Source organism: Seriola dumerili, unplaced genomic scaffold (genome assembly GCF_002260705.1).
Source record: "Seriola dumerili isolate Sdu_G_001 unplaced genomic scaffold, Sdu_1.0 BDQW01000319.1, whole genome shotgun sequence".
Classification (NCBI taxonomy): domain Eukaryota; kingdom Metazoa; phylum Chordata; class Actinopteri; order Carangiformes; family Carangidae; genus Seriola; species Seriola dumerili.
Genome location: NW_019174574.1, coordinates 2,351,200 through 2,376,131, shown reverse-complemented (window position 1 = coordinate 2,376,131; position 24,932 = coordinate 2,351,200). Strand labels below are relative to the sequence as shown.

The window sequence follows — 24,932 nt, the reverse complement described above, 5'->3', positions numbered from 1 at the left end:
TGGGTTCAGTAACAGTACAGAGAATCACATCCTGGACTATCTGAATATGCTGCAGGAACATTGTACTGCTTCACAATTTCATAAATCATAAATTTCATTTATAGGTGGTGAATCCTCCAATGTGAAACTGCTATATCAAAGAGATCTGGAAACAAATTTCACACAGGAGAAATGGTTGGGTTTCTTGGCAGACTGTGGAAAATTTGTAAAGGAAGCAAGAGGGAAGTTATTATGGTAGGATTGGTTACAGCCTCCAGAATTATCTTAACACGTTGGAAAGTTGCTGTATCACTGGACCTGAAGGACTGGATGAATGCCATGGTGGAGACGGCATCTTATGATTCTATGCTTGATAGACTGAAGGGGAACATGGAAGATGGGAAGGTCCCTTCGGGAGCTTTTTTGGACCTTTACAAGGACTGATGAAAACTTGGCTCAGAGCACCAGTGACTGAGCACGGACACCCCCCCCCACCCCCCCACCCCCCCTATTGTGAGCTGAATTTCTCACTTTCATACATGTGAGTTAGATTTTCATTTATTTATTTATTTTTCTTTTGATTGCTCAGTGCACCTCTTCTTTACACACCGTTTCACAGTGGCGATGCCATTTATGTCATTTAAATTCAATAGAAATTTAAATAACAGGAATACTGAATCATTAAAAAAAAAAAAAAAGTTTTAACAACAACAACAACACCTGAGCAGCTCTGCTGAACTGGTTCCAGTAAACAGCCTCCCACTAAGTCCAAAAACAACTCACTCCTGGTGAGTTGCCTTCCCCCACACACTCATGGCTTTTTATTACTATCAGCTAACCACCGTACACACAGCCAGTTTTTTGCAATAAAAGTATCACAACTTTTAGTCAGTGTAGACAAAATCACTCATGAGTTACTCTGACATAACTTTTTTCAAAGTGGGCGGTGACACATTTTTCCCCCTCAAGGCTTCCCGTAAGAACTGGGATGCTCATGTGCGCTCAGATGAACTCAGTCTGTGCACGGTGCATCAGGAATGTGAGCCGAGAACATTCAGTACTTTTAATTAGCCGATGACATTTCTAGACTAAGTGGTACTCAGACTTTGAATCAGGGCCCTGGGCCTGTATCATTTGAAACTGCTGATACTGTGTAAAAAGAACTTGTTCTGCAGGGCACCAGAAATCCTGATAACATTCCTGTCTTATTTCACCTTGTATTATCATTCATTCACACACATTCAAGTATTACATTCACACACATATTTTATGAGATTCATCCCTGACCACCGTGGGCCTCACCCTCTGGTCAGCCAAGGCTAGGGGCCATTGGATAGACTTGCAGGCTGCATGCCCCCAGGGCTGCCTGCGGCCAGTAATGTCTGTAATCAATAAAGTGTGTTTGTGTGTGGGCATGTATTACTCATGTTGTGGGGACATGAATCAGTTTACACAGTCACATTGTACGGACTCAACAATGCGTCCCCAGGAAGTAGATTTAAGGTTGGGAAGGGGAAGGGTTAGGGTCTCCATAAGATGAATGTAAGTTAAAGGTGGACTACACAATGTTGCAGAAAGACTACTGACATTTGAACTCAACAGTAAAACAAATACGCCGCTCCCTAAAGTGCTCCTTCAGAAGCTCCACCCCACAAATTCACGGACGTGCATTGCCAAAGCAGCGAATCTTGAGCGTCTCATACATCATGGAAGTAGATGTGAAACAAACCTTACAATATAAAACACAATCAAACAAACAACACGCACACACACAGCAAACACAACGGAGTAAAAACTAGAGAGTTAGCTGTTTAGATTGTTTTTACTAAACTTGTGTTCCAGAAGAGAGGACTGTAGGTTTGTAGCTACGCTAACAGAGACGGTAACGTTACCTGGCAAAGCATTTTGAATTATGCATCCAACCAAATAAATCCACAGGCAGTCTCCATCGTTGGAAAGCCTCACTGATTGCTCCTCGCCCTTCTCCGATCATAGCACTTCCTTTTCAGTTTTTGCTGTTCCTCAGGCATCTTTCCTTAGAGATTAGTATACCGGTCATCACGCTGTCATCATGGCGCCACCAGTAGACGTTCCTGCGTGCACTCACCTTAATGTCGCCACTGTTCACCATTCGAAACTCCACACCGTTTGATGGTGATACAGGGGTAGACTGCTCCTTCTCCTTCCCCTGCAAATCCATATATTGCATGTGCCAGATTTACCATCTCACTCCCATTGCCCCCTTTACCCCATCTCCTCTCCTCTCTTCTTCTTTTCCCTTTTCCACAGTCACTGATTGGCTGGAATAGTGTTGTGTTACTTGGTCTGAGCCACTTTGTTTATATCATATTTACAGAGCCAGCCTGGCTGTGTAGGAACAACAGAACTTACTCTACCTTTAGATCCAGTGGATCTGCAAAAAATGTGTATTAGTATGTGGTAAGAGTCAAGTCGTGAAGGATACATGAAGTTAGGTTAACACTGGCATTATTCTATGGTCAAATGCCCGCAGGAGGATGTAGTGTTAACATTATATAATGATCAAAGCAGACGGGCCTCATCATGTGGGATGAACTTGTGTTATACAGGTATTACATCAGTAGCTGCTCATTAAATTTATGATTTAATTTTTAATTTCTTTTCATCACATTAGCAGAGGTTGTTGTTCCCTGGGTTTCTAAAATCCAGCCAAGGTTTCATGGGCATCCTTTCTATTCATGTATCAACTGAGATGGGCGGTATGCAGCGCCCTTGCCTCTAGTTATTCAGAACTAAAATGAGGCAAGCAGTTGGGGGGGGTGTATCCTCATATAGAAACCGAATCACAAAAAACACACTCACCCATCATGGTTCCTCAAGCCAGTGCATTGCTCCCTTTAAAACGGCTTTCATAGAAGTCACTGCAGGACCTCAAAAGCCTCACCGAGGTGTAACTGAGGTACAAAACCACGGTCTACCAAGTGTGCTTGTTTCACCACGCACATGCTTGTATCACATGGAAAGGCACTCAGTGGTTGGTTTCAGTGCCTTTTTGTTAATGGTGTTAGAAACTCAGGGGAATGTCAATGGGATGCTTTAATGGATTGCACATTACAGCAGCCTTTTGAAAAGAAGTGAAGAAATTATATAGTTACAGATATCATCATGAAACTGTTTGACTAACAATTACAGTGCCTAAAATTGCTCCCTAAAGTTGTGGAAGATTAATAGTGTATGTGTGCACATGCCATGAACACGTGGTCCCAGTTTGTTTGAAACCACAGGACTTTGAAACATGTACAAATCAAATATTAGGCTTTTTTTCCTAACAAGAATATCTACAGTTTTCTTTTTCTTTTTTTTTTTTATCCACATATGGTAATCAAATATTCCAGAGGGTTCAGGGAGAGTTTAATGAACAAAATCAATTGAGCTATTTTGTCTGCATTGTAATACTAATCAAGGGTCCACTAATGTGCTACAGTACAGTGCGACAATTCAAGGTCACATCAATCAGCGAGTTACCAACCCATTAGACAATCAAATGGAAATGACGACTGTCCACCACATAATTTAAAATCACTTGAATGAATGTTTCAAACTTCACTCTATAAGTTGAATCAATGGGGAAAAAAAGCTTTATCAATAGAATCTCAAGATTTTTTAACACGTGACAGAATTAAGATGCAGTTAGATTTTTCGGTACCACTTTACAATAAGACTGCCCTTATAAAAGATTCATAAATGGTTTATAATTAGGTTATTAATTTGTTTTTAACACTTTATAAATCATAAATAAACAATTATAAACAAGTTATAACACAATTTTCATACATTGATGCAGACTCACTATTTGGCAAGATCAAGTTAATGCTTACTACTCATTAATCTTATTAATGAGTTACTACCATTTATAACTGGTAAAAGGAGCCTTATTGAAACTCATTAATAAATGATGATGTGTTATACACTTTACAATAAGTCTCCCTTTTGCCAGTTATAAATGTTAGTAACTGATAAATAAGTGGTTGTAAAAATGAGGAACATGAAGATGGAGAATCAAGTGAGTGAACAACAGGCCACAGAGATGTGAACAGTGGGACAAAGAATGGGTGAGCAGTTCACCAAGTAAGGGAAAGGCTACCAAAGAAAGATAAGTAACTAATGAGATATCAGATAATTGTGGGCTCACTTTTTGGCAAGCAACATCACTCTGAGTATGTTAGCATACTGAGATTAGCATTTAGCTCAAAACACCAGTGCCTGACAGAACTGCTAGCATTTTGCTGTGAACTGAAAAGTTTTGGTGCTGGAAATTCCTTTTATTTTATTTTGGGGTACTTCTCAAAGAGAAGGAGCATCAGCGTTATTGTACAATTTCACTGACAAACTTTTGACGCAGATTATAGTATCTAAAATGTATATTTCCTTTTCAAAGTTGAAAATCAGTGTGAAGTCATCTTAAGCTGATATATAGGCTGTTTTTCTTTAGAGTATCACTCATGATGGTCATGGTAAACAAAAAAAACCCTAGCACATAAACTGCAGAAAACAGATTACTGCAGTGCATGTCTAACAGTATGCAATGTTTTTGTTTTGGCGGCCTGCCTCTTTAAAGAAAGAGACAGGTAGAGACAGAGACAGACGACATAAGGGACAGAGATAGAAGAAGGAAGAGGGAGATCATTAGTCCATCCCCAAATTATACATAGTCTTCACTTTAAACTGAAGGAGCTCCACATGGTGTTGTTTACACTGTGAAACTCCTTATTTAACTAATGACAGCTCCATGAATTCCAGGCAACAACACTCACTGCTATAAACTGCACATCATCACAACAGTCACCCAGCGCTGTAAATAACTGTTAAGAGCTGAGTAACATTGCCTATTTCTCATATTTGCTGGCAGCCATAGAAACAAAATCCCTCAAAGGATATTGCCCATTATGTTATCTTTATGAACACAGTACCAACAGCACCACACAGAGGCATGCCCCAACAAAGACTCTAAAGGTGTGTTTGAGGTGTCTTCCATTGCTCTAGTAACTTATCCCTTAAAGCCAAACCTCTTCCTGTCTCCCACAACGATGGCTAAAACTGATAATGTCTTATCTGATGTATTGACCAGCAGCACCTGCACAGCCAGAGACTAAATCAATAACTTCTTAAATTCCATTGCTCTGGCCTTGGACAAAATGTCCAAGTGCCCGGCACGCTGTCGTTGCATGTCCAGTCTCCGGTGAGGCAGTTATCATCAACACATCACTGATAGGGCTGGGAACAAGCTTTAATAGCTGACCTATTAGATCACAGCTTCCGGCATAAGATCTACCACACATCCATAACTAAGGTTGAATCTCCCTGCTTTTAAATGCACAGCCTTCAGAGTTTTTCTCCGTCAGTTATAACAGCCCTACATGATTGAAAATGACTGATATGACTATGAATAAACTAAAATGACTAATGACTGATATATTCAGCTTAGTAATATTTTTATTGGACTTACACATTTGCATAACAGACACTTCACTCTTCTGCATAACAGACACTTAACTCTTCTTTCTTGGCACCTCATCCCCAAGACAATGGAAGCTGCTGTTTGGATTCAACACTAATTAAATGAACTGCATGATAATCATTTTATTTTCCACAAACAAAACAATTGAAAATGGTTACTAAGGAAACATTGTCAAAACTCTAATAAAGCAGCACACTCTTGTCCTGATGAGCACTGCTCTCCTTCCTGTCTTAAAATGAGTCACATGCCTCCAACACACAAATATGTCACATGAGTACTGCTTTAACTCATCTGCTAAATGTATGCTTTTACAGTATGTACTGTCTGGGGCTTTTACTGTGGCTATTGGATCACTCTGATGGTATTGTATGTCATAGGAGATGATAGAGGAATGTGGTCCAGAAAGCACACAGGCACACACCTGACAGTGTCACAGCCAAATCGCTGGTCTGCCTGAACCACCGCTCGCCATTCAGTATAGTAAGCCATAGATTCCCTGCCACTCTGTAGGTTCCTCCCATGATGCCATCTTGCTGTCTATTCAAGTTGACACCATCTTGGCTGACAAATGACGTCCTTGCCCTCACTTCAACCACACGGCGTCTGGGAGCCCTTTGTTCTGTGTTCATTTGCAGATAAGAAGGATGGAAATAGGTAAGGACACTTTTCATGGTAAACAAACACAATTACATTATATATTTCCTTTTGATGCATAAGTCAGTGCAAGAGGTAGGAAACCAATATGTGGGGAAATTGTACCATCTTGTGGCAAGTACATGTATGTGGGTGCAGTTTTGAAAACCACTCATTACTTACCAAGACAGCTCTGAAATGGCACAATGACAGTAAGGACACAGACAGAAAGAAGAGATGCATATACCTATAGAGAAATAAGAAGAATGATTTAAATAATTTGTGCATTTTCCTTCTCAAAATAGCAGCCTATAGTGGCTTTAATGTCTTATTCATGATGAAAGTCCGATTTGCATTTTCAGATATTTCAATAATTAAAGGAAGATCAAATTATCAAAGGAGGATAATATATTGTAGGAGGACAGCTTGCAGTGTATTGAATTTTTCTCTTATACAGTAGGAGCTGATTGTCTTGTGCTTACCAAGAGGAGCTGTGCACCGTTCTGAGTCATCCTCCTCAAGGCTTTTCCCATCTGGACTCCGAGCAGAGCTAAAGAACAGGGTGTTACTGCGTCTTCAGAGTCAGTCTCCACACATCTGAGGAGAAGAAATAATGGAAAAAATGAAAAGTGTGTTGCATATGATGCTGAAATAACAGTGGAAGCACTTTACTGAGAGGTTAATGAGAAAGCGCAAGAGCAGACTTCAGGGTCCAGAATACATGTATTTAGCAATAAAAACAGCTAACGTTAGCTAGAACTGACGTTTCCTTGAAGGACTGTGACATTTTGAGTTGAAGACAAGGCTTACATCATGTCTGTACCTACAGTAAATAAGAAGCTACAGCTAGCAGCTGGCTAGCTTAGCTTAGCAAAGAACAGGTAGCTGGCTCTCTCCAAAAGGTAACAAAGTACTGCTATCAGTATCTCTAAATCTCACAAATAACACATTATGTATTGGTTACTTGGTTTATTCTATACAAAGGCCAAAACAGCAGGCTAGCATTTTCCACCTTTCTAGTCTTTGTACAAAGCTAAGCTAACCAGCTGCTGGTTGTGCCTTAATGGATAACCATGAGATTGGTATCAATCTTCTCATCTAACTCTCAGACAGAAAGCAAATAAGTGAAAGGATGATTTCAATGAGCAGACTTGGGCCTTGATGTATTTAGCAATAACATTAGCTAGAACTGACTGTCACTTGAAGGACTATGATATGATTTGCTTTCTTGCCAGCAGTTAGAAGAGAAGACTTACTTTGTAGTGTACTGTAAATATGAAGCTAGAGCCAGCAGCCAGTTAGCTTAGATTAGCACAAAAACTGGAAACAGGGGCAAACAGGTAGCCTGGCTCTGCCCAGAATGCAACAAAGTCCAGCTACCAGCATTTGTAAATCTTTCAAATAACACATTTTGCCTTTTTTCCCCATTATGCCAGGCTAGCTTTTTCCACCTGCTAGTATTTCCCAAAATGTCAAACTATTCCTTGAAAACAAAGCTTCCTAAAGCATCTACATTGTATCAAATATCAAACCATCACATTGTTAAAATAAAAGAAGCACATCATATGATATCATATGAAACAGCTTTGGATTGCTGCATATGTTCCAACATTTATCACAAGTAATATTGTGGCAGTTTATGAACTTAAAGAAGCACCTTTTTAGCATCTTCTCCACCACAGCGTCCTTCTTATCATGATGTGACACATTAAACAGTCCACGGACACTCAGTGGAAGAACGTGCCCCTGTTGAACCAAAACGACCAGGTTGTACATTCCCTGTGGATCGGTGTGAAAATAAAATAATAACAGGAGGCTGATGGGTTATTCACCGAGAAAGACTTAGAAATAATAACACTGTATTATTCTGTTTGTTGTTTTTATTGCGGTGGGCCTGAGCCTGTGGAAGTTTAATTAAGTTTATCATTGGGTGATGAGATTACAGCCCAAGTAAATCTGTCACCTGAGGACTGCCCGCTAGAGCTGCTCTGCTATACATCGATACGGCCTGACCAACCAAGGATAATGAGTCTTCTTGCGTGCTGGAGGAATAGTAGTAGTAGTCTCCCATTTTCAGCAGAGCTATAAAAGAAGATAAATACTTTCTGTTTATTGATCAGAGTGACAGGGGGAGGAAGAGGTTAAAGTGAAATGAAATGAAGGGAACTCACCGGACTGATGGGGATCATAGTTTAATATAGAGTAGTTATGATATCTCCACTGACAATCATAACTGAGATTCAGCTCCTGCATTGGAAAATGATTGCAGTGTGTGAGAGAGAGCGCAGCAATGTTATGTTATCTGCTGCTAATAATTTCCCTGCGGCTTCGTTTTCTTCTTTTAGTGTGTGACTGGAATAATGCTCTTCAGACCTTCAATTATATGACATTGATTTCAGAGTTGTGCTTAAATTCCCAGTTGAAAGAACAGGCAGCATTTTTTGCTTAAGGGCACACACCAAGAGTTAAGACCAGAAAAACAACATACATGTACTTCACACAGGTGCGCAGCATTGCTCTGGGCCAAACCCAGACCGGTTTCAGCTGCCAAAACGTACTTCACAAACGCTTCCTGCCTGTTGGCAACACAATAAAACACATGTGAGGAACCCGGGACAAATAGTAAAGAGCAGTGAAAATGATTAAATGAGGACAATTGAAAAGTAATTGAAAATAATGTCCCTACCAAGAACCCTGGAGGTAGGCCTGGAGAGCCTCTCTGATCATAAATCCAAGGTGTCCGTTCTGTTCACAGACCTTTTTTAGCATTCTGCACAGAGGGTAAAGGATGGGTGATGAATTATGGAATATAATTTACACAACATAAACAGAAAATATTTCAATATGATCTAAAAATAGTTTCTGATTTGTTGAGGTCATTCTAAAAAAAGCCTCCACAGCTGCAGCAGGAGCTTCTTTAAATTCATAAGATACCAGGGGAGCACTGGTAAGCAGAATCATTCCATGCCAGACAATAACGTGGTGACAGTTGCTCTTATTTTTAGATATGCAAATACTAGGTGCTGACCTTGAATTAGCCACTGTCATTGAAATTAGTTGCCACTGAGCTGCAGGCTACAGTGCAACAGCCCATAACAAAGCTTTCTTCACCAAGCTAATGAAAGCCTCTTACATCACAGCCCTCTCCACATCCTGAGACACCCCTTTCAGGCTTCCTGTCGAAAGGTACCAGGCTGCCTCCACTGATGCAGCCACATGACCGAAGCGAGATGCGTTAAGAAACTGCTGGAATGCAGCCATCTGTGGGTCATATAAAAAATATATCAGCTCATAGATCAATCAATCACAACATATCAGTCATGAAACTAGATTATGACAAGGTGTCAGACTCAGACCTCGTTCCTCTGTGGGTTGTGTGGGTTTTTCCCACTGAGATGATAAACTCCCAGATTAAACATGCCATCATCGCTCCCATTTAGCGCAGCTTGCTCAAAGTATTTCACTGCATTTCTGTGGTCGTTCAGTACAATCCCATGGTACCAGCCCAAACCATTCAAGGCATTAATTGAGCCCTAAAGCGGGGAAAGAGACACTGGTATTCATAGTGAAGGCTCGTCCTGTAAACACATAGATTGATTACTACACACGTACCATCGCTGCAGCTTTCTTCAGCAGCTGAAAACCTCGGGTGAAGTTTCTTTTCACTCCCTCACCCTGAAGGAATCAACATCAGTCAGTGAATCAATAACTGTCATAACACAGACACAGACACACACACACACACACACACACACCCACACACACTCACACACACACACACCCACACACACTCACACACACACACACCCACACACACTCACACACACACACACCCACACACACTCACACACACACACACCCACACACACTCACACACACACACACACACACACACACACACAGCCTTCAATTCAATCATAGAATAAAATTTTATAATGTTATAGCACCTTCATCAGTAGGATGGAGTAGTCGTACATCGCTGAGGGATCCTTCATTTGCATAGCACTTCTCTCAAACCACTTCAGTGCACTCTCTATGTCTTTTGAGACTCCATTTTGTCCCCAGTAAAGCATTAATCCCAGGCGTCTCTAAAGATAATAGAGTTTTTGTTCATTTTAAAACAGACACTGTCTATAGACCACAAAGGAGAAATAACAGTTGTATTTAATTCTTTCCTTGGTTTTTATACAAACATATTCATACACTCTTTATTTGTGTGTTTCATCTTTACAAAAAGTGAAAATATACCACACATACCTGAGATTCTGCGTCTCCCCTCTCTGCTTGGAGTTTCAGATACTGAAAGACGTCACTGCTCTCATGTGTCAGGCTGTTTAAATCCTTCTGGTTGCTTAGATAGATGTGTTCAGGTGTGTATTGCTGTAGAAAAGACAAACAGAAGCACCGCTGCTGTTAAACTATATGTAACACTGCTCCTTCTACTGCTCCACTAATACAACTGCTGCTGGTATCACTAGTGCTATTACAACCAAGCAACTGTTCCATCTCCAGCCTCTCTCTCCAGAGTCTCAGACTAAAAACTTTACAAAAACTCGCTTGACCCTTTCCATCTGTCACTGATGCAGAAACGTTGTTTTCTTTAAACCCCTGAAAACTTGGTATACAGAGTTTCTCAATAAATATTCATGGCTTTAGAGAGTTAGGTTTTATCTATTTAAACTTTAAAACTCAAAATCTCAACTAACCCTGCTTCATCAGGACTGTGTGGGTGTGGTATGTTAACATTTGATTGACAATGCTGGCAACATAAACGAACAACACCATGATTGTCATCAGACTGTGATTCAATTTAACTAAATCCTGTTATTTCAACTGAGTCCAGCCCAGATCAGACCAGCTCAGATACTCAACAGAGGCAGAAATCTCTCATGTGAAACAACCAAAACCGTTCTCACTTTGGCAGAACATTCCGTGGTCTTGAAGGACTCTGGTGCTTATAGAAAGAAGCTGATAAAATGGCTTTTCAGGGCCTTGACTTCAGATTGGCTCCAGATGGATCGTTCTGCTGTCATCTTCTCTGGCCGTCAGAAAGTTTCCAAGTTGGTCAAAATGCCACAGTGAGAATTTCCAGGAATAAACTTGACCACAACTGTTTTCTCAGTGCATTGGCTGCCTATTGAAGCTGGAACAAAGAGGTCTGTCTGTTGTCCTCATGACCGGCTATTCATTAGGTGCAGCTTATTTGAATATTCTAAGAATAAATATGAATTAGAATTTCTATAGCGGGCTTTTTATCTTTAGAGTGCTCTCCCTCTATACATCAGGGCAGCTTCCTCATTCACATTTCTAAATTGAGATGTAAGACCCAATTATTCTCCCTGTACGACTCTGATCCAACTGGCTAACAAACACTATTCATCACATTTTGGAGACGGCCACCTTTGTATCACTGTTGTCCCGTGTGTACAGTGTGTGTTTGTATGTGTGCCTATGTGCATCTTGAAGTCTATGTGTTACCCTTATGTCTGTTTATGCTGTTTGTGCTCTACACTAGTGTATATATTTTGACCATCTGATAAACAGGAAACTCACCTTCTAGAATTAAAAGAGAGAATGTTTAATTCAACTACCAGCACCTTGAAAACTCAATAATTAACATACTGCATCCTGTTTGCTTTTACTGAACACGATTAACGCTGCATTCACATGCTCCTCGGATGGTCCCATTTCCCATCTCTGGTGTGTTCATGTGCTTTTAAGTCAGAATATGGAAGCAACATGGACGCTAAGAAGGTGTGCTCTATTTTATTGCTCAGAGCATTAAATCAACATGTTGACAGTTGTTTCCAGTATTTGTGTTGCTGCTAATAATTCTAACTGATGTAGCTCACTCTATGTGGACATCAACTAACAGGTACAACATGGAGATAGAGCTCCCAGAGCTAATCAGAAGGTCAGTGATTTGATTCCTATAGCTCCTCCAGTCCGCATGTTGGAGTGTGCTTGGGCAAGATACTCAACCCCAAATTGGCCCTGACATATTGTTAGTGTGTGAGTGTGTGTGATAGGAATGAAGAAAGTGTGCTGTGTGAATGTGGCTTTCACTGTAAAGCACTTTGAGTGCTCAACAAGGCTAGAAAAGCGCTTTATAAGTGCAGTCCACTTACCATTTTATTCATTTCTTCACAAATGAAATGCTAGCAAAACTTGATATGCAATACATGAATTTGCACCATTAATCTAAAGATTGTCATCATCAACCAAACATTTACTTTCATCTGCCATGTTTCTGCGTATATGACGTCAACAACGCTGCAAGTCATGTACCAAAATTTTCAAGCTAGTTTTCCCGATTATTCCAATGCTGCATGAACACATCGTCAGTCTAACCATGCTAGCAGCTCTGTGAGGCTGCACTTTTACACAGCAGTAGAGCTAAGTGCTACTGTTGGCATGCTAATGTACCCACACTGACAAAGCTAACATGCTAATGTTAATCTTAGTTTAGTGTGTTAGCATGGTATTTTGCTAATTAGCACAAAACACAAAGTACAGCTAAGGCTGATGATGATGATGTCATTAGTCTCGCAGGTATCTGGTTATAAACTACAGTATAGAGACAAACAGAATTTTGTTTTCTGTACAGACACTTGGACCACAGTGGTGGACTGACCATACTGCTAGCATGGCTAAAAATCATAATACATTTTTCAGTGAGTTCAGTCATTTAAACATACCTCAGTGTCATGTATGTTGGAACTGTCAGTGCTGCTCTGGGCCCCAGCATTAGAATAGTAGCTGTAAGCCATGTCCAGGTCTTTAGGGAAGCCATCAATTCCTTGTGTGTGTTTGTACCCTGCATGCATCAGGGCAAAACGGTCATCGCCTGATGCACCAATCAAACTATAGACATGGGCCTGAAGCACACAGGAGTCAGTATCATCAGCCGTGGTTACAGAAACAACATTCATATAGAGACTGTAGAGATAAAGCAGCAGTTACGTTAAGAGGAAAGTGTTGACTACCTGCTGCTGATCGACTGTGTGTCCCAGGCCAGAGAGGAGGACAGAGGCCAGCAACAGAGACGCTTTGTGATTTCCAAAGCAGGAGGACACTTGTAGCAGGGACATTGATTGGGATGTGATTTTAATTTGCTCCTGATCCACAGGGAACATTGTAGCAACTGCCTCCTTAAACAAAGCAGTCCTGAGCTGCTTCATGCCCAAAGATCCTACAGAGAAGGAGATGTATCAATCATCCCTTGTACGTACAGAAAGAGATGATAAACACGGCAAACTATTTAAAACACCTGCCTCCTTCCTCTTCTTTTGTTTGCAGGAGATGGAAGAGCGAGCTGTGTTTAAGTGGTGTCTCCCAGCTCCATGTTTGTGTGCAGATTTTTTCACCAAACTGACCCCACAGTCTAATGAAGTGAGGCGTACAGACATCTGGAATATATCACAAAAGGCAGTCTGTCAACATTGATCTTCCATACTGAATAGGTGTGCAGTCATTTTATTGACACCCCATATATTAGATCTATATGAGGTTGCTGTCTGTAGAGCAGGCTTTAAGGGACTTGTCAGAATAATATTTCACCTTTGCTGATTGTTGACGAGAGGTGACGCTCAGTTACTTCTCTCAGAAAAGCTTTTGTAAACCTTTTTATTTCCTGACACTCGCGATGAGTCTTATCCAGCTCCTGTAATGTTGCCTCGGGGTTGAGGTGAGTTTTTATCTGTAATATGAATAACATTTCATTTCACACTGAGGTTGACAGCAATAAATCCAAACAACGGTGTCTGACTTGTGTCTTGTTAGAGAGCAGGAACTTCACCTCTTCAGTTCCTAAACGATGGTATTTGATAGGCCCATAATACCCGTGGATCCCTGGCATGTATTTGCTTCCTCCAATCACAAAGTATCCATCAGTGTCATCATAATAGATGCTGTCCTGAAATCTGTGAGATATTCATCATGACTCCGTGCACGTATCAGTCATCCCTGTTCTATTTGCACTTTGTTTTGCTTATTTCACAGATAAATGGCGTGGATCTTAAAACAGAATCCATGACATGTCTTACTCGTATTCATATCTGCGGGTTTCATCATCCCACGTTGTATACAACAGCACCTGAAAGTCAGACATAATAATGCATGAGCTCTCCACGCTCAGAAAAAAACCTGCTCAGCTGTGAACCACTCCAAATTGCGGTACACGCCGAAATCGCCTGGAGTTTCCCAGCTGGAGAGGCACCACAGTTCAGGATCTTACAGCTGTTCAAAAAGGAAATCAAACACTGCAAAGCCACAGCACCAAATGAAACTCAGAAGAGAGAGGATGACTATAAGACGTTGCCCCGAGCCACATTTTAATTTCTGCTCCTTATCCCCCCACACAGAGGTGCACACTGAGGTTCCATACCTTTGAGTCTCGTATGTAGCAGTCTAATCTAATCCATTTCCACAGAGGCAACGCTATGCTGGTTTGGAAAGCTTCATCTTCTCCTGTTGTCACACGTGCCTGAATTATGACGTCCCCTACACAGGAGATATGACAGTCATATATTTCACCACAGGAGATCCAAAGCTCTTTATTAATACATAACAAAGTCTGTTCCACCGTCTCACAAAACACACATCATCACTTACAATCACCCTGTGATACCTCAATCCAATCCCCTGAACCGGTATCAGGTGTGCTGCTGTGACCCACCTGTGTCTGTGAGCTGCATCAGAACAGAGCCGAATGCATTTTTCCTATCGAGGTGATGGATGATCCCACAGAGCTTCCTGTGACAGCGTTCCAGTAGGTAGATCCACACAGATAAGGCGACGCTGAAAACACAGCAACCAAACACGATTTGACAAATCATTTCCTTGGTCACCGAAGCGTAGGGTTGAGTTTAAAACGCTGCGCGGTCTGCTAAAAATGACTGACCTCACTGTTTTTCATTGACCGTAAATAAAAAGCTTATATGCTCTAGTGAAGAGGCTTCATGATGCTTGTCAAGCCATTTAAATTGACAGTGAAAGTTAAACTAAAAGTGGAGTGTGATGTGACAGCTGCCAGTGCTGGAAAGGAAACAATCGCTGACCTGTGGCCTTTCAATCTGCTGATACCAACACTAAGCACTGACATTATATACTGTACATTTCAGGCAGTATAATCACATGTAACATCTAAAAATCCTGCCTTTCAGAACTATTTGACACATTTGGAAAACCCTGCCGGAGATTTTTGCATGCTGTGTGGTTGAAACTAAATGAGAAGTCAGTGTGTGAAGTGTGAAGTCCAACCTGGGCTGTGTCACAGCATGAAGACGGACTCTCTCCAGGCCTCCGTCCATGAAAGGCTGGAACCTGCGCACAACACCAAAGTGCTCACCAGTACTTGCCAAAGGGAACTTCAGTACATCTATTACATCTGTGAACAAGCAAAACATTACACACACAAACATTTCCATGTTTCCTTCAAAAGTTTTGGTGATAAAAATGGACCAAATAAGAAAAGATGTGATTAAAGGTCTGACCTGACTCATGCGGACACTGACTGAGTCTGTCTCTGGATACCTGCCACACCAGGTAGGCAGACCATGAAGGGCACTCAGTGTGAGGCTTAGTTGGACGCTGTGAGGGTGGTGTTACCTGCAGCACTTTATAAATCTTCAACATGGAGCCATGGTATGTCCCGGGTTGGCGGATGTCTTTAAGATGGTGCAGCCAAGCACGAACTGTCACATTTTCAGCCTCCAAATCATTCCTGTTAAAAAAGTCGTGTTGATATAAAATGGACGGAGGCAATCTGAGCAGCACCTGGTGGATCCTGAGGACTCGGGGTGTGCTGCTGATCCATTTCCTCCTGAAGACCAATAAATCTGTCTTCCTTAATGTGGATGCCACCACTTCGACTGCGAGCTGACATGGCCGGGAGCACTGATACCGCACACGGACCGCTGAGCCATCTACCACTTTGTCAGGGGCTGAGTCAAACCCTATGAAATTGTCATGCAGGCTCTCAGCACTCTGGGAGGAACTGGCTTGTAACACACACTCTCCCTGGGTGGAGTAAAAGATATGTGAATAAAATGAAGTGCATATATAAATAAACAGGCAGCAGTTTTTACATTGAAACTAATGAGAGAGGAAACATGAAGATGTTTGACAGAGAACAGATTTTTAATCTGAGGTTCACTTGCTTAAACCTGCATGGGCCTGCTGGAGGACTGATGTGTGTTTGTTACAAATCCTATTAGCTGCTGCCATCAAATTAATTACAAGTAGGTGGTTGAAACCTGACCCTCCAACATACAACATTTGGATCCAAAAAGTATCTAACTGTACAAGATGGAGGATATAACATATGCATTAAGGCTGAATAAAATGTATCAAAGGATGGAGTCCTGTAATTCACTTTTAATGCAGTGAAGTTATTCATTCTATGCTGTATTCTATGTAATCATCAGTATCCTCTCCCCACTACACACCTGCCCTCCCCCACCTTTCTTCTTTTGTTGTCTTGTGCACACAACATTGACATTTCATCACCTTTTTTAATTGAAATTGTGAACGTGTTAGCAACGGTTGCCACTTTGTTGCAAATCCGGAACAATGTTAGCAACATTAGCCACCTCATACATTACTCTCCCCTACGCTCTCGTTGGTTTCCAGTATCTGTCTCTTTAGCAGCTAAATTCGAAACTCTTAACTCTGTGTTCACCAGCTAACTGCTAACTCTGTGTGTGTGCTGGTTGGTGCTGTGCAGGCAGTGTGCAATCGGTTTATAAAGCTTTCTTTACAATAAAGTTGCTGCGCGAGCAGCTTTATGAGCTGAAACCCACTATACAGCGCCATAAAGCTGGAAGCTGTAGATCCCAGTGATAATTCTCTGAGAGGGGCATGTGAGCCCCCTTTCACATTGTTATAAAAATATTGATTATAGCTGCTTTAAACAATAAAAAAAAAAATAATATAAATGAATGGGCTAGTTACACATTCAACAATGGACACAGTAAGTTAAGTTTTTCCTTTATTAGTCCCACAGTGGGGAAATTTGCAATGTCACAGCAGCAAAATGACAGTACAAAGAAAGAAAAACTGCAAAATGACAGTATCAAGTACTTCAAAAAGATAAACAATACAATAATATAACATGTACAATTAGATATTTAAATATAACAAAAAATAGCAGCAGATAAGTGATATCGCAGGTGTAATAGTAAGTGTAATAGAGTTCTCTTACCATTATAACAGCAGCAGTGAGGACATATCCAAAAATGATGGCGTGGGACACAGTCATTCTGAGATGAATTGAAACATAAAAACAAATGCGTAATCCCCAAGTTTACCTCTAATCCAGCAGATGAATAAATAAAGTTATGTGTGAAACAGTATTGGCTCTCTCAGTGTTGGACTCCTCGTAGCACCGTGTCAAAACAGGTGGCAGCTGTGTGAGCATACACCCTGTGAGACGCAGGATTACCTGATATTCCGGTGCTGCAGGTTAAACTCTTTATTGCCATTAAAGGGCCACCTACGGCACAGTACCTGAACGGCTCGGTTATATGTTCTCTGCTGTTTGACCAAAATGTTGTTTGAATCATTTGTATGTCTGATTCTGTTGGGGAACTTTCCATGGGAGTGATGCATCAAAGCTCAGAGTCTAACTTCATTTGATGTGCTCTACCCAAGGCTTTGCTGTTACCCTGCGTCCTCTTTGGCCTATGCCCACACAAGACTTTGAAGAAATCTGATCTGAAAAACAACCTGATAGCGCAGCCAAAATTAATTACCCATGCGCTGCTGAAAGTTTATGCTTCAAAGTCATGGGAGTGAGGCATCAGTAAGTGATGCTGATGGGCTGTTTTAGATGACCACATGTAGATGAACGTGGTCTCGTCTATATAAAGGGTGACTGCTGCTTAAATACACATGAACTACAACTCCAGATGAGATACTGAGCTTTGGAAGATAATTAAGAAGAATATTTTTGAACTTGAACTTGATTCAAGAGATTTTCTTTGGAAAAAAATAATAATAATAATTTCAATGGCTTTACAAGACCTCTGCAATTTCCAGGACATCTGTCTGGATGATGTAACCATGGAATGTTCTTCAGCGCCTTTTAAAAAAACAGGATGTAACTTTTTGAGAGCTTTGCCCTTTAGAAATAGCACAAGTCTGTTTAATTTTTATGTACCTGTAGCAGAGTACCTTGATGAAAGTCCGATACAGTTTGGACAAATCAGCACCATCCAGAGCTCCAGCGCTCTCTCATCTCAGGACTCCTTCCTGCCATGCCTCTCTTTACCCATAAGCCCTCCTCACGCTTCCTCCCAGCCTGTCCCTCTACCTTTCCCCCTTTCTCATGGAACCACCACCCTGGCTTTCATGTTTCAGGGCGGCGTGTTGGCTGCAGCGGACACGCGCTCCAGTTGCTCCGGACTTGTGGCATGCCCAGCCTCCCAGAAGATCCTGCCCATTCACAGTCACTTGGTGGGCACCACCTCGGGTACCTCAGCCGACTGCGCCCTCTGGAAGCGGATTCTGTCTCGAGAACTGCGGCTTTACCAGCTCCGCCACGGCCGAAGGTTGTCCACAAGTGGAGCCGCCAAACTGCTTTCACACATGCTTCACCCGTTTAAGGGCACTGAGCTGTGTGTGGCTGCCACCTTGTGTGGGTGGGATGGAGGAGAGGCAGATGGAGGCCGTGACGATGGAGGAACAAAGTCTGATCCTGGTGATTGCACAGAAACAACAAAGAAACTGGAGAAATCCACTAGTGTTGAAAAGGTTCCTCTGACAAAGCCAAAGACTCAGAGCTCTGCCTCAACTCTTGGTCAACAGCGATCCAGCAGGAAGAGAATCAGTCCGCGTGGACCCAGCCTGTTTTATGTGTGCAGTGACGGCACCCGCCTGCAGGGAACGCTCTTCTCCGTGGGCTCGGGATCCCCTTATGCTTATTCAATTTTGGACCAAGGAGTTAAATGGGAACTGACAGTGGATGAGGCCACATCAATAGCCAGAGAGGCAGTGTACAGAGCCACACGCAGGGACGCATACTCAGGAAACCATGTGGACGTCTATCACGTCTCCTCAAAGGGATGGACTCGCAGGAACAGAGAGGATCTGAAGGAGGAATATTACAGAGAGAAGGAAAGACAAGAGAGGAGGATGAGACAGGACGTGACTTAGACTGAGTAAAGACATGAAACAAACAGAAATGGCATGAGAAAAGAAAGGCAAACATCAGGGAGTATTTTGAAGAGATGTGATGGCATCTTTGCAGCAGATACTAAATTAATGAACAGGACAGGCAGTTGCATCCTCCAGGCTATTTCTCAAATGATTTGGGCATGCATCTCGTTCCCTCTAATAAACAGCTGATGTTTTGTTTGTGCTGATGATAAAATGTATTCTAACAGCGCGCTTCTGGCTGGCATTTTGATTTAGACGTCAAAAACCTTATGAATCATTTCTAGTATAATAGACAGTGTCTAGCTGGTCCTGCTTGTGTTTGAACCACACAAACAGAAGGGAGCAGTTAAAAAGGACCACAGTGAGTAGTCCAGAAAATCTAACTGTCTTGAGGCTCAAGGTCATAATGTATTGCTGTATATAAGTGAACACATTTAGCCGTGGCAAACTGATTTGTGTCTGCTGTCAGGACACCTCTGAAGTTTCTCGGACACGTCAGTAAATTAATGAACACATGAAATTTTTGCTGAACTTGCTTGTTCATTCTGTTTGAGCGGTGAGGTCGTAAATTAAGCATACGAGTAATTATTCAAGTGACAATGACTCTGCAAAGGATATTAGGGCGAAAGGTCCGGAGCCGCTCACCCTCATCCAGCTCCGCACCGCTCAGCCCTGACTTCTCACATCTGAGTGAAGGGGGACACAGTTGTTGGTTAAAGGTTTCACACTCAATGCAGTCCATCATATGGGAGCAGTTAAATAGCATATGGATTACGCTACATGTCAAAATGTTGGAGCAGTGCTTAATGTTGTGTTTTTACATGCTGATATAATGAGCTTATTTTTGCAGTATACTCTATGTGACTGAGTTTGTAATGGCTAATGTGTGGGTGTGTGTAGTGAGCTTGTCTATGTGTTAATAACTGCAAGAAATAAATTACAGGCAGGGTTGCACGACGATGCTCAGCACGTCTCCAGTGGAACATCAGAGTGTCTTCTCAAACCTAAACTAGTAGCTACTGTATGAGTGTCTGCAGCCGGGAGAGGAAGAGGGGAAAGCCTCCCTCGCTCCCCGACCTCATCCATAATTCCCATCGTCGGAAGTTCATTAATGACAGAATTACTGAGCGAGCGAAAAAACAAAAAGTGGAAACCAATTTAGTGGTCCAGATTTTAAAGCTAGCAGGGCCAGAGTTCTGAGAGAAACAAGGACAGAATCGTAATCAAAGTTTTGAGCCTGCAAGACAAACTGTGACTCAAGACTTGAGCAAGCAGTGGGGCTTCGTTGCCCTTTTCAAAGCTTCTCGTTCAGTTTTGGCTGTTTCCACTCCTCACATGCAAACTGCAGCTGAGAACAGAGAGGACTCCACTGGGTTTGACCAAGAAGTGAAACGTCATACACCCTGGCTTCAAAGTTGCATCAGTACATCTGTTTTTCTTTTTCTTTCACATTCATCTCAAACAGCTTAGAGAACATCTGACCGTAGCAGCCAGAAATTTTTTCCCAAAATTCTTTGACATCTCTCTGACACAGTCTGAGCTCAGAACAAGTTTTGCACTCAAAAATCTGCCCCTGTGTGCTCTCAAGTCCTGACTCACAGACTGATCACTGCTTGGCTTTGTGCTGTGCTTGCGCAGTGGTTTTTGCATTAATAAACCTCCATACCAAGCTGGGTACGAGGATCTGAGCTGTGACATTAGGGTTGCGAGTTTGCTTTCAAATCATAGGACTAACACTTTTACTTGTTTCTTGGTCAGAAATAGAACTCAAGAAAAATCCAGAGACACCAATGTGCAACAGCCAGGATGCACTCCATATGAATGATCACTTCTGACAGGACTGAGAGACTCACAGCTCCTGTGTTTAGAGTACTACTACCTGCCATCACTGTCTGTCAACACATTCAATATTCAACACATACAGGTGAGAAACAAACATATTACACCCCCAGGAAATATGGGATAAAATATGTCAAAGTGTAAATATACTCCAATATTGAGGGAAGAAATGGAGGGATTTTACATTTACACCTCACACATCTAAAAGATTTTGCAAATAGATGAAGTCAGTTTGTTCTGAAATCCTTGAAATGTGGAGACAAATGCAAAAAACTGACACTATTCACAAATCTGAAGACTTAATGGGAGACTGAATTACAGCATTGAATTATGGCATTTATGTAATTTATTTTTCAAAGAAAACACGTGATGAACAATCTTTTCAACTCACTGTGCCAACAAATCACAGTCATTCTTAGACATGAAATTTCATCTTTTAACGCAGCACTGAGTGGGAATTTTCTGGTCGAGCTTCTGGGTGGAAGAATGCAAAGTTGAAGATGGTTGTGCAGCCTGGCTTCATTTAAGCAGATTACAAAACACTGCGTGACTTCAAGGAAACGATGAAAAAACCTAACCAGAAAATAGAGAAGGGACTTACACGGTTTAAATGTCATTGAGGGAACTATGATAATAAATATGATAGATCTCATTTGTTAAAATGGGTGAGCACCACACATACTGGTTCACAATAATAGGCTTTTAGGGTGAGTAAACTAAAGGAGACAGGGAGGTAAACGGAGATGGGGAGGGGGGGAGAGAGAGCGAGAGAGAGAGATGTAGAGAGAGAGCGAGAGAGAGAGAGATGTAGAGAGAGCGAGAGAGATGTAGAGAGAGAGGGAGAGAGAGAGAGAGAGAGAAAGACTGGGCTAAGTGGACAGACCTCACGTTGAGCTCAGATGAACCTCCATCCTTTCCCAATGTTGGATCATTTCAGCTCCGTTAAACCACAGAGCGTCCGGAGCGGAGCCGCGAGGACACACGGTAAGACCCATCCTCCGCCACTTTCCTCTCATCTGCACGATTCACCCGTTTATTGAAGTCAAGCCTCTTTACGCTTACACACACACACACACACACACACACACACACACACACACACACACACACACACACACACACACACACACACACACAGACGCGACAAGTTCCTAGTCCTCCTTCCACTTTAGCGCTCAGCTTTTTTACCCAACTGTGTCACTGTCAGGTTGAAGCGGTTAGCAGCAGAAACAAACGTCTCGCCTGGTCGCTGCTGTGACCATGTGCGAGCTGTTGATGTGTCAGAGCGGCGGCTGAGCAGAGAGCCTCTCACTGTGCTGTAGGTGAGTGAACCGGGAGCCGAGCTCTGACAGATGGCGCGGATAACGCTGAGCTTCCTTGCTCATTTTCCGGAGAGGTAGCGTTTGTTTTTGTTTTGTGTGTCGTGTGTGTGTGTGTGTGTGCGTGTGTGTGTTATGCTTACCTGCCGCGTGCAACTTTCAACGGCGGGGGGGGGGGGGGGGGGGGGGGGGTGTTCTCGCATGCTAAAATGAGGGGGTCGCTGGACCTCGGTTACAAGCCCACAGCAGTATTTTGGGACGCTGCGTTCATTATAATAGTTAGGCCAAGTGTGTAAATCACATTAACATGCATCAACTAGGTCATTTTCCTGGCTGCCTCTAACAAGACAAGGTCACGCTCCGGGCTGTTTAGAGTATCTCTACTAGATATGCTAATAAGCGGGCCAGATGTGTGTGTGCGCGCGCGTGCGTGTCAGAGAAAGAGAGGAAGCAACGAGCTTTCATTGCAATGGAGAAATGTTATATTGTCCTTTTGTGTTTACAATGTAATGTCAATGAAATGATCATGTACAACTCTCACACACTGACAGAACCGTTCAACCACAGAGGCTTTTTGTCATGACACATGACTGCAAGGCTGAACACTTGCTCAGCGGCACACTGCTTTTGCAGTGGTGGGCCATCACTTAAGGTTAAGCTGTCTGAGTGTCAAAGCTTGACAATAATGAGTTGACTGATGTGCTGAGTACAGTGGGCCTCTCCTCTCCTCACCAGTGTGATTTGGAAAGACTTAAGAGATGTGTGTGTGTGTGTGTGCGTGTGTGTGTGTGCACTGAGCAGGAGAGAGGCAGCGAGGCAGGATGAGAGGTCTGTGTGTGAGCATTAAGACGAATGGCAGCAGCAGAGGAAGCCAGGGATGTTCAAATGGAACAGAATCTGTCCACGTCCTGGTCGTTTAAGCCTGGGCAGCCCCCCCCCCACCCCCTCCTTTCCTCTGCTCCTAGTGTACTTCCGCCACCCACCACCCCCACCTCCTTCTCCCATTTCTCCCTATGTAAAAGGCCTGACATGCACAGGCTATTTTTAATAAAAATGAAATAGCCTTGTTGCAGTGAAGCGACTCGATGCAGAGTGAAGTGAGACTGAAACAGCGATTTGCAATTTAGAGCTATGTCACCACTCATCATTCCATTCTGAGCCAGCAACAGCAAATCGTCCTCACGCTTTCATCCTCTATCCCTGCCTTACATTTCACACATATCTCATACGCACTTACACTCTAAAGACTTCAAACAACAGTGAATGGCATGTACTGCTGGCAACGTGTTTTTGGAGCAAAGCTGGCAGAGGGAATGTAAGCCGTGAGCTCAGTCTATGCTAATACACAATAGCTGAGGAAGACAAAAGTGTTCTGGAGGAACCTCTTGTATTTTGCTAGATTTAAGATGATGGTAAACAGATGCAGATGCTGAACATGGAGTATTACACATGGATGACTTGATATAATTGGTGTGCAAAATGAGAAAAAAAAAATCAAGGGGGAATTTTTAGAAGGAAAAAAAAAGATGTAAAGGAGGAGAAATGACTTAATGTTTTCTATGATCAAATTCTCAAATTGATTCTGTTCTCCATCCTGCTTTTTAGAAACTAGGTCATTATCTGGAGTGAAGAAGAAAGTTGGTTTCATTTTCATGTGTCCGTCCTTTCATATGTAGCATATCAGAAAATGTTATGGTTCATATTATACACGGCCATCAAAGGCTTGTGCATTACTATAGGCCCTCTCTGTGCTTATTTGCATCTAAATGAATCAAAGCCTGTGTTTGACTGTACATTTATTTAGTCCAATGAGGCCGGAGGATTTAGGTTTATCAGTGTGCACAATGTCATTTATGTTCACGGTATTGAGCATCTGCAGAGCGTAGCAGGTCGCGCAGAGATCTCCTTAGCTTTTTAACACGGAACTCTTTCACTGTAAATCTGTTTAAGACAAGTGCATTCATGAAAACCACACAACCACGCACACCCATGACTCACAGTGTGTGTGTGTGTTTGTGTGTGTGTATTCATGTGTTTGTGATATTGCACGCCTCCATGCGTGTATAAAAGTGAAAACAGACATCAGAAAATTTACATTCATTTGAGGAAATAGTGAAGCAGAGTGATGGTTGCAGGTGGACCACGGATGGAAAAACTGCAATTACACACTTTGAGTAGTTAAGCCGCCGACACTTCTCAGTACATCAAGTTTCAAAGATCAATGGCCGCGATCTGACTCAAATACTAACGAAACTCACATCATTAAACTTTTGGAAAATGAGGACGAGTCATTGATTAAATTATTTATGAGTCTAATTAATCTCTTGAGGGGAGCTTCTTTCTCTAGCGGGCACTGAGGCATGGGGTGACCGTCTTTAGGGATGACATAAATCACCCCATGTCCAGGCAGTTGTGTGTGACAGGGAACAGTAAAGTACCTGAGCTCCACCTCATCTCCAGAACCTCAGGCTGCAAATTAATTGAAATTTTTTAAGACCACACTTAAC

General features: G+C 42.2%; 2 protein-coding genes and 1 long non-coding RNA gene across 3 annotated transcripts; 1 reads left to right on the top strand and 2 right to left on the bottom strand.

The window, feature by feature from the left end:
* Positions 1 to 1,984: 1,984 nt before the first annotated feature.
* Positions 1,985 to 17,369, bottom strand: LOC111231807 (protein sel-1 homolog 3-like). The gene is made up of 22 exons (XM_022759046.1): positions 17,313 to 17,369; positions 15,604 to 16,129; positions 15,371 to 15,497; positions 14,787 to 14,908; positions 14,496 to 14,611; positions 14,155 to 14,204; positions 13,908 to 14,031; positions 13,670 to 13,808; positions 13,096 to 13,301; positions 12,808 to 12,987; positions 10,367 to 10,489; positions 10,057 to 10,197; positions 9,722 to 9,784; positions 9,466 to 9,642; positions 9,243 to 9,370; positions 8,796 to 8,879; positions 8,598 to 8,685; positions 8,281 to 8,356; positions 8,073 to 8,191; positions 7,767 to 7,888; positions 6,592 to 6,706; positions 1,985 to 2,167 (listed from the first exon to the last, which is right to left on the bottom strand). Exons 1-22 carry the CDS (start codon positions 17,367 to 17,369, stop codon positions 1,985 to 1,987), a joined length of 3,066 nt encoding a protein of 1,021 aa, XP_022614767.1.
* Positions 5,618 to 6,680, bottom strand: LOC111231861. The gene is made up of 3 exons (XR_002665519.1): positions 6,592 to 6,680; positions 6,293 to 6,356; positions 5,618 to 6,095 (listed from the first exon to the last, which is right to left on the bottom strand). It is a non-coding gene; the product is annotated as an uncharacterized LOC111231861 (long non-coding RNA).
* An 803-nt stretch (positions 17,370 to 18,172) lies between the features above and the next one.
* On the top strand, positions 18,173 to 19,264 carry LOC111231806 (proteasome subunit beta type-11-like). The gene has a single exon (XM_022759045.1). It carries the CDS (start codon positions 18,173 to 18,175, stop codon positions 19,262 to 19,264), a length of 1,092 nt encoding a protein of 363 aa, XP_022614766.1.
* Positions 19,265 to 24,932: the final 5,668 nt, after the last annotated feature.